At 46.2% G+C, this 10,678-nt stretch overlaps 1 protein-coding gene across 1 annotated transcript in view; it reads right to left on the reverse strand.

Annotated features, from left to right (window-relative positions):
• The window catches only part of LOC307009355 (nuclear factor 7, ovary-like), a 24,522-nt gene extending 14,262 nt beyond the window's left edge, over positions 1 to 10,260 (reverse strand). The window contains exons 1-5 of the mRNA XM_079633037.1: positions 9,599 to 10,260; positions 5,658 to 5,753; positions 5,178 to 5,408; positions 5,079 to 5,101; positions 4,879 to 4,997 (exon numbers count right to left, since the gene is read on the reverse strand). Coding sequence (XP_079489163.1) covers positions 4,879 to 4,997; positions 5,079 to 5,101; positions 5,178 to 5,408; positions 5,658 to 5,753; positions 9,599 to 10,000 — 871 coding nt within the window. The 5' untranslated portion in view covers positions 10,001 to 10,260. The remainder of the gene's footprint in view (positions 1 to 4,878; positions 4,998 to 5,078; positions 5,102 to 5,177; positions 5,409 to 5,657; positions 5,754 to 9,598) is intronic.
• Positions 10,261 to 10,678: the final 418 nt, after the last annotated feature.

Consider the following 10,678-nt stretch of genomic DNA (forward strand, 5'->3'; position numbering starts at 1 on the left):
GGGGGTGGGACCCACTCACCCTACAGGCCTATTACAGATCAGGGGGTGGGACCCACTCACCCTACAGGCCTATTACAGATCAGGGGGTGGACCCACTCACCCTACAGGCCTATTACAGATCAGGGGGTGGACCCACTCACCCTATAGGCCTATTACAGATCAGGGGGTGGACCCACTCACCCTACAGGCCTATTACAGATCAGGGGGTGGGACCCACTCACCCTACAGGCCTATTACAGATCAGGGGGTGGGACCCACTCACCCTATAGGCCTATTACAGATCAGGGGAGGGACCCACTCACCCTACAGGCCTATTACAGATCAGGGGAGGGACCCACTCACCCTACAGGCCTATTACAGATCAGGGGGTGGGACCCACTCACCCTACAGGCCTATTACAGATCAGGGGGTGGGACCCACTCACCCTACAGGCCTATTACAGATCAGGGGGCGGGACCCACTCACCCTATAGGCCTATTACAGATCAGGGGGTGGGACCCACTCACCCTACAGGTCTATTACAGATCAGGGGGTGGGACCCACTCACCCTACAGGCCTATTACAGATCAGGGGGTGGGACCCACTCACCCTACAGGCCTATTACAGATCAGGGGGCGGGACCCACTCACCCTATAGGCCTATTACAGATCAGGGGGTGGGACCCACTCACCCTACAGGCCTATTACAGATCAGGGGGTGGACCCACTCACCCTACAGGCCTATTACAGATCAGGGGATGGGACCCACTCACCCTACAGGCCTATTACAGATCAGGGGGTGGACCCACTCACCCTATAGGCCTATTACAGATCAGGGGGCGGGACCCACTCACCCTATAGGCCTATTACAGATCAGGGGGTGGGACCCACTCACCCTACAGGCCTATTACAGATCAGGGGGTGGGACCCACTCACCCTACAGGCCTATTACAGATCAGGGGGTGGACCCACTCACCCTACAGGCCTATTACAGATCAGGGGGTGGGACCCACTCACCCTACAGGCCTATTACAGATCAGGGGGTGGGACCCACTCACCCTACAGGCCTATTACAGATCAGGGGGTGGACCCACTCACCCTACAGGCCTATTACAGATCAGGGGGCGGGACCCACTCACCCTACAGGCCTATTACAGATCAGGGGGCGGGACCCACTCACTCTACAGGATAATTACAGATCAGGGGGTGGGACCCACTCACCCTACAGCCCTATTACAGAGCAGGGGGTGGGACCCACTCACCCTATAGGCCTATTAGAGATCAGGGGGTGGACCCACTCACCCTACAGGCCTATTACAGATCAGGGGGTGGACCCACTCACCCTACAGGCCTATTACAGATCAGAGGGTGGACCCACTCACCCTACAGGCCTATTACAGATCAGGAGGTGGGACCCACTCACCCTACAGGCCTATTACAGATCAGGGGGTGGGACCCACTCACCCTATAGGCCTATTACAGATCACAGCGGGTGGGACCCACTCACCCTACAGGCCTATTACAGATCAGGGGGTGGGACCCACTCACCCTACAGGCCTATTACAGATCAGGGGGTGGGACCCACTCACCCTACAGGCCTATTACAGATCAGGGGGTGCGACCCACTCACCCTACAGGCCTATTACAGATCAGGGGGTGGGACCCACTCACCCTAAAGGCCTATTACAGATCAGGGGGTGGACCCACTCACCCTATAGGCCTATTACAGATCAGGGGGTGGACCCACTCACCCTACAGGCCTATTACAGATCAGGGGGTGGGACCCACTCACCCTACAGGCCTATTACAGATCAGGGGGTGGGACCCACTCACCCTATAGGCCTATTACAGATCAGGGGAGGGACCCACTCACCCTACAGGCCTATTACAGATCAGGGGAGGGACCCACTCACCCTACAGGCCTATTACAGATCAGGGGGTGGGACCCACTCACCCTACAGGCCTATTACAGATCAGGGGGTGGGACCCACTCACCCTACAGGCCTATTACAGATCAGGGGGCGGGACCCACTCACCCTATAGGCCTATTACAGATCAGGGGGTGGGACCCACTCACCCTACAGGTCTATTACAGATCAGGGGGTGGGACCCACTCACCCTACAGGCCTATTACAGATCAGGGGGTGGGACCCACTCACCCTACAGGCCTATTACAGATCAGGGGGCGGGACCCACTCACCCTATAGGCCTATTACAGATCAGGGGGTGGGACCCACTCACCCTACAGGCCTATTACAGATCAGGGGGTGGACCCACTCACCCTACAGGCCTATTACAGATCAGGGGATGGGACCCACTCACCCTACAGGCCTATTACAGATCAGGGGGTGGACCCACTCACCCTATAGGCCTATTACAGATCAGGGGGTGGGACCCACTCACCCTATAGGCCTATTACAGATCAGGGGGTGGGACCCACTCACCCTACAGGCCTATTACAGATCAGGGGGTGGGACCCACTCACCCTACAGGCCTATTACAGATCAGGGGGTGGACCCACTCACCCTACAGGCCTATTACAGATCAGGGGGTGGGACCCACTCACCCTACAGGCCTATTACAGATCAGGGGGTGGGACCCACTCACCCTACAGGCCTATTACAGATCAGGGGGTGGACCCACTCACCCTACAGGCCTATTACAGATCAGGGGGCGGGACCCACTCACCCTACAGGCCTATTACAGATCAGGGGGCGGGACCCACTCACTCTACAGGATAATTACAGATCAGGGGGTGGGACCCACTCACCCTACAGCCCTATTACAGAGCAGGGGGTGGGACCCACTCACCCTATAGGCCTATTAGAGATCAGGGGGTGGACCCACTCACCCTACAGGCCTATTACAGATCAGGGGGTGGACCCACTCACCCTACAGGCCTATTACAGATCAGAGGGTGGACCCACTCACCCTACAGGCCTATTACAGATCAGGAGGTGGGACCCACTCACCCTACAGGCCTATTACAGATCAGGGGGTGGGACCCACTCACCCTATAGGCCTATTACAGATCACAGCGGGTGGGACCCACTCACCCTACAGGCCTATTACAGATCAGGGGGTGGGACCCACTCACCCTACAGGCCTATTACAGATCAGGGGGTGGGACCCACTCACCCTACAGGCCTATTACAGATCAGGGGGTGCGACCCACTCACCCTACAGGCCTATTACAGATCAGGGGGTGGGACCCACTCACCCTAAAGGCCTATTACAGATCAGGGGGTGGGACCCACTCACCCTACAGGCCTATTACAGATCAGGGGGTGCGACCCACTCACCCTACAGGCCTATTACAGATCAGGGGGTGGGACCCACTCACCCTAAAGGCCTATTACAGATCAGGGGGCGGGACCCACTCACCCTACAGGCCTATTACAGATCAGGGGGTGGACCCACTCACCCTACAGGCCTATTACAGATCAGGGGGTGGACCCACTCACCCTACAGGCCTATTACAGATCAGGGGGCGGGACCCACTCACCCTACAGGCCTATTACAGAGCAGGGGGTGGGACCCACTCACCCTATAGGCCTATTACAGATCAGGGGGTGGGACCCACTCACCCTACAGGCCTATTACAGATCAGGGGGTGGGACCCACTCACCCTACAGGCCTATTACAGATCAGGGGGTGGGACCCACTCACCCTACAGGCCTATTACAGATCACAGCGGGTGGGACCCACTCACCCTACAGGCCTATTACAGATCAGGGGGTGGACCCACTCACCCTACAGGCCTATTACAGATCAGGGGGTGGGACCCACTCACCCTATAGGCCTATTAGAGATCAGGGGGTGGGACCCACTCACCCTATAGGCCTATTACAGATCAGGGGGTGGACCCACTCACCCTGCAGGCCTATTACAGATCAGGGGGTGGGACCCACTCACCCTACAGGCCTATTACAGATCAGGGGGTGGGACCCACTCACCCTACAGGCCTATTACAGATCAGGGGGTGGACCCACTCACCCTATAGGCCTATTACAGATCAGGGGGTGGGACCCACTCACCCTACAGGCCTATTACAGATCAGGGGGTGGGACCCACTCACCCTACAGGCCTATTACAGATCAGGGGGTGGACCCACTCACCCTATAGGCCTATTACAGATCAGGGGGTGGGACCCACTCACCCTACAGGCCTATTACAGATCAGTAAGGAACTACTCATGATAAGGAAGAGGAGGATTTTGAAAGTCTGTTGCTGGAATCCGATGTCCGTGTCTGTACGAGTGTTGCGAATCTGTACGAGCCGCAATATAGCGGAGAGTGGCGGAGGCTGATGGAGGAACAGGAGGCGCCGGCGCAGAAGACCTGTGGCGGACGAGGAGCCCGGAGCTCGAGCTGGGGCGACTGCTGGTGCCGGTGCGCACACGGACACAGAGATAGGACACACACACACAGAGAATTTCTTTGTCTGCTGCAAAGAATTTCAACGATACCAATTTCTCCTGGACGAAATCTCTGAATGAGACGAGGACATGGACGTTTGTGTTGTGAACCATCCTCGTTCCACACTGCATGTGTTCTGACTGAACATCCCGGTACCATGCAATCATTCACCATTTCGAAAGAAATACAAACGAGGAGTAATTCACTAATGAGTTCGCCAACTAACTTTAATATTTGTGTGAAATTAATTTCAAGCTCTGAATTAGTGGGAGTGGTTTGCGGAGCTTTGCAATGTGGTGCATTGTGGGATTTGGTGTCTTTCATACAAACGAGCCCTAAAGTTACTTTCTGTCTTTTCTCGATCAAGAAGGCACCTATCTATCTATCTATCTATCTATCTATCTATCTATCTATCTATCTATCTATCTATCTATCTATCTATCTATCTATCTATCTATCTATCTATCTGCAGTCAGACTCACTGTTGTGGACGATGTCCTGCATCTTCTTCCAGACTCTGAACGGCAGGTTGCCCAAGTATCGTGGCACATGAATCAAAGCTCCAGAAGCCATCTGTGGATCCGGCTGTGAGCTCTGGACTCTGGAGGAACATTCAGGAGTCAGAACTGCAGTGGCTTTGGGTCAGAACCAGAGAGACCAGAGACAGGAGCAGATCACTCACCTTTCCATTGAGACTGAAAACTCCTGCAGAACAAACACACCATTATCATCAAGAACTCAATCAATCAACCAATGATCAACCAATGATGTGAGATCAGACCTTCAGAAAGCAGACGTCATTGGCTTCCATCATCTCCTCCATGTGTCTGATTGTGTGTGAAAGAGCTGAGATGTGTGTGTTCATCTCCTCCAGCTTCTCCTTCATCATCTGCTTCTTCTGCTCCTCTTCCTCCCTCAGTGCAGTGACTGTAGCTTCTTCTTCATCTCTGAGAAACTGATGAAGCTTCTCAAACTGCTGTTTAATCTGACGCTCTGTGTGCGCAGCTTGAGACTGAAATCACATCACATTCACTTCAATCTCAATCCACACACATCAACACTTCACATCATTCATATCAGAGATGAACTCGGATACCCGACATATAACGGATCCAGAAGATTAACTCAGATACCCGACATATAACGGATCCAGAAGCAGATTAATGCTCGTCATTTACAGAAATGATCAACTGGAATCCATTATATTAAATCATAACTGTATACAGTGATGCTATACATGATCTTGATTCTGTTTCCTCACCCTGATGTGTTGAACTGTTTTCTCAAACTCTCCTTTAATGTTTTCTTTGCGTGTAAGTTTCTCTTGTAAGGACTTCAGCGCTGTATTGAACTCCTCCTAGAATTGAACAAAAAACATGAAACACAAGATTACAGTGAAGAGAAGAAGAGAAGACAATACAGTGATATGATCAATGTTGAAAAAAGAATTTGCCCTCATCCTGATTTCTTCTATTTTTCTGCACATCTCACATTAAATTCATTCAGAAACACAAAGTACAGTTTGTAGAAGACAATGTTATTTGTTGAAACAAAACGTTATCCAACACCAACAAGGCCTGCGTGAAAATGTATTTGCCCCTGTAGTTACTAATTCCTCAGATCTATGAAATGTATTTATAATGTGGTTGAGCTGGACTAAACACAACCAGTCCTGATCACTGCAGCTATTCAATCAAATCTACACTTAAATATGACTTTCTCAACAGCATGAATTTGATTAAAATGTCTTAAAGTGCCTCTAATAGGGTTTTTGAATATTCCCTTTCATGCAGTGTGTAATACGGCTGTTTGTGAATGTACAGTAAATTTTCTGCAAAGTTAAGTCATCTTCATTTATACAGCGCTTTTAACAATGTAGATAGTTTCAAAGCTGCTTTACAGAGATAAACGTATAATTTAAGGTAACAGATTGTTTTGGCTTTATAGCGGTTCTTGAATAAAGTTATTGTCCAGCTAAAGTTAGTTTTGATTGATTCACTTCCGTTGAAAGGATCATTAGTTATTAAATTAGAGACCACTAAGACGACACCGTTCTCTCTACACAGACTTTAAACTGAACCTGTGAGAAACACTGATGGCGCTCACGTGCACATCAGGAATTAATTCTATAGTTATGTGCGTTTGAATATATGTGCGCAGGTTTGTAATTCACCTTTGGCTAAGCCCCGCCCCCCTTAGTTACTGTTGCTACGTCCGTCAACTTTATCTGGGCTCTGGTTTGGTATCAACATGGCTTATGCTGTGACGGCTCTTCCTGCTGAAGTTTTATCAAACTTTTATAAAGCAGCAAATAATTGTTGAAAAAAGAAAAAAAATGGCCAGAAATGTGATGATAACTTTAATATACAACAGACGTACAATTTTTGCCTGGAATATATTAACAGAATAGGTACCTGTTAGTTTTAAAATAATTACATTATAAATAATTTGCTTGTATATCTGGTTGTACCCCTTTATTACCCAAAACTTAACATATTGTTCCCTTATCTACACGGAAGTACACTATTATTACAGAAACGTACACCGTAATTTCGGTTTACTTACGCAGTTGTTTGCGGGTCGTAATATAAAGTGTTACCGATAAATTAAGTTATTGTATTGTTCCAAAAAGAAAGGAATCGAGTCAGAACCGCCTAAACGAGTCGTCAGTAACTTTAGATTATTCTCTCTGTAAACACTTCCAAAGGACGAGGATTAAAACTAAATCAGTGGTTAAAATGCCCACAGCGATACAACAGCAGCGTAACCTTCTGACGACTGCTTCTCAGATCTCTGTGAGGTCTAAATGAGGTTTACTAAACACTAATCCATTAAAGATGGGACACTACCCACTTTATCTGGACCAACTTGCTCCTCAGAATCACAACCTGCAAGTATGAATAATTATTGATGTATATATTTTCTACCGTGTGTTCAGAATACGTAGCTTTGTGTTTTATATTGTGTAAGTTTCCGGCTAACTTCCGTTATTACTGTCTTACTGAAATACTTCTGCTAATCACTATTACCTAAAACTGTGTATATTAATGCAGATTGTCTGTCGTTCTTACTACTTTGAGTAAAAATAAAGGATTGAGCAAGATTTGTTTTACAAACTGTAATGTTACATCAGTCATTCATGTTAGTGCTCTGCTAACATATGCAATGTTATTGATACAGTTAATGATACAGTTCCTGCATTTGCACCACAATAAATCAGAAATATACACATCAGTGTGTTGATGAAAATACTCTTGTTAATGCTGATGGTGAGGAATTGCAGCTGAAACCTCTCATAATGTGGGTCATCTGACCAATCAGATCAGAGTAAACCAATCACAACAGACTGGGCCATCTGACCAATTAGAGCAGAGTAGACCAAGGGGTTTACCCCTAATTTCCACCAACTGCGGAACGGCTTATCCGGAGGATAAGCCGTCAAAGATTCAGTCTCTCTAAATCCGGGGTTAGAGAGACTGAATCTTTGGGTGAGCCGTTTGAGAATAATTGGAAAATGTGCAATGTATAGTATGAGAAAATGAAACTATTTTTGTCCTTTGATGCATGTAAACCTGTTGTAGGAGACCTCTAAAACAAAATTGAGAACCTTTAAAATAGCATAATATGGGCACTTTAAACAGTAACACACTCTGCCAACGGTGAAAGAAAGTCCGTCTGTGCAGAATTGCAAAGCCATTTCAAAGACTCTTGGACTCAAGAATCACAGCGAGAGCCATTATCTCCAAACATTAAAAAAACTAGGCCAAGTATCCAACTTTCCCAGAAGTGCTTCATCAAGAATCGCGAAAGAGCCAAGAACAACATCGAAGGAACTGCATTTTTCTGCTTTTCAGAACAATCCTAACGGAGAATCTCCGATCTTCAGTCGGTAAGTTGAAGCTCAAGCAGCAAGAAAATGATTTAAAGCGCAGGAGTAAATCCACCTCTGAACAACTCAAGAAAGCACAGTTAAAGCTTTGGAGTGTCCTCGTCAAAGTCCTGACTTGAACCCAATTGAGATGATGTGGCAGGAGTTTAAACAGGCAGTTCATGCTTGAAAACCCTCCAGTGTGGCTGAACTAAAGCAGTTCTGCAAAGATAATCCACCACAGCGATGTGAAAGACTGATCTCCAGTTATCACAAGCGCTCGGCTGCAGTTATTGCTGCCAAAGGGGACGATTTGTTTTTCACATGGGTGACAGGTGTTGAAAACTGTATTCTTTCTTTACTCAATTTGCCTTTGTTTTATGTTGTATTTTGATTACAAATTATTTAAATTAGTACGAGACAAAAAAAAATCAGGATGGGGGCAAATACTTTTTCACAGCACAGTAAATGTAATTTGAATTTGAGTAAAATGGCAGAGAAATATTGAGTGCATGAATGTAATTTTTGTGTGTAAGTGTGTGTGTGTGTGTGGGGGGTGTGTGTGTGTGTTCACTACTCACTGAATGTGTGTACGCTAATTCTGATCATGGGTTCCCATATTTGACCTTCACATGTCACTTTCACTTACATGTGAAACATAAGACATTTGTCTTACCTTCTATGCTGGAATGGAAAATTTTGATTTTCATTGATCTTTAGTAGATATTACAAAGTAGTGTGAGTCACATGTTTCTATTGTTCGCATTGTGGTGTGTGTGAACGGGAAAATATGTTTGGATACCTGGGGAAGTGGCTGAGTGTGACACTTTAGGAGCATATGGGACAGGACCTTTGACCCTAGTATTGGTCTAAAGTGACAACTAAGTGATAAACAGAAACTTATATAACAATGGGTCTCTTATCTATAGAGGGCATGGCAGAAAGAAACCTGCTGAAGACTTTGAATATGATATAAAGGCTTCCATTGCTTCCAGTCTAATTTCTCACTCACTCTACAGCGTAGCAACTGTGTGCTGACTGAACCTTCTTGCAAGAATAAATACTTTTTAAAAGATTTGATTCAGAGTGTCTCTTATGCAGTGATGATGTTTAATGAGTTCTTTTTTTATCTTTCCACAACAATGCAAAGCCCTATGAATTGCTATAGTGTTATTATTATAATTCCTTTCTATGTAAAGCTTTTGAATAAATGTTTGAATTGTCCTTGTTTTTATTTTGTGATTATTTCCTCTCTATGTAAACTTTGTTGCACTTTGAATTGCTATAGTGTATGAAATGTGCTATATAAATAAACTTGCCTTGCCTTGCCTTACCTTATATGATGAAACCACTTCACTGATGGGTCTGACTGTGTGATTGACGTGTTTCTGTGAAGTAAAGCACACTAAACACACAGGCTGTTTGTCCTCCAGACAGAAGAGTTTGAGTTTCTCACTGTGTAAACTGCAGATCTCCTCAGATCCTGATGAACGCGTCTCATTTCTCTCCGTCAGGAACGACTCGCACAAGTTTTTTAACGCCAGATTAAGAGGAGGATTTTCTTTTGAGGATCTTCTCCTGCAGACAGGACACTCCTGAGTTTTCTTGGTTCTCCAGAACTGTTGAAGACACTCTTTACACACACTGTGACTACATGATAAAAGAACAGGAGCCTTGAAGATATCACAGCACACGGGACAAGACAGCTCTTCTGCAGAAACATTTAGTGAAGCCATTTTCACCGTTTGAGCTCCAGCAACATAAACTTTACTGTCACTTTCTGAACGACGGTTTAAAAAATGAATCTCCAAGAGAATCACAACGATCTGCTGTCTGATCAGAAACAAATGTCTCACAAATCCTTCTTGAAAGTGTTTGTCTTCATTCTCCACTGATCGCTGCTTCTTTATTGCTTTTGTCGAGAGAGAAGAGAGTCAGCATGACAGAAAGAGAAATAAGTCAGTCTCTTCCTGGTTAGTGTTGTAAGAGAGTGAAGTTTATGACCTTTGGTTCAAAGAACAACATCAGGATTGCTTCAGGTTAAATTTTAACAAAACGTGCATTGAAAATGTCTCAGGTATAATGCTATAAAACCTTGAATCAAACACTAAAAACAATGAAAAAACACAAATACTCACAATAAAAATACTCAAAGACACTTTATTTGTGTATTTTATTAATTTATCTTTGTTTGTACAGATTTTAATAATTCAATTATCCAATGAGTTTTTTGAATAAATAATTTTGCATGTTAATTCACAGCTGCTCTTGTTTCACTGTTTTTAAAGTTATGCTGTGTTTTTGCAGTATTAATGTCAGCAAAACATTCAAGTCTCCTGGAATGTGAACTGACCGCGAGCCTCCCTGGCGATTTCCGTGGGACACCACTGCCATGTTGTCCATCCTGACAACGA

Source organism: Phoxinus phoxinus (assembly GCF_949152265.1).
Source record: "Phoxinus phoxinus genome assembly, chromosome: 13".
Lineage (NCBI taxonomy): Eukaryota > Metazoa > Chordata > Actinopteri > Cypriniformes > Leuciscidae > Phoxinus > Phoxinus phoxinus.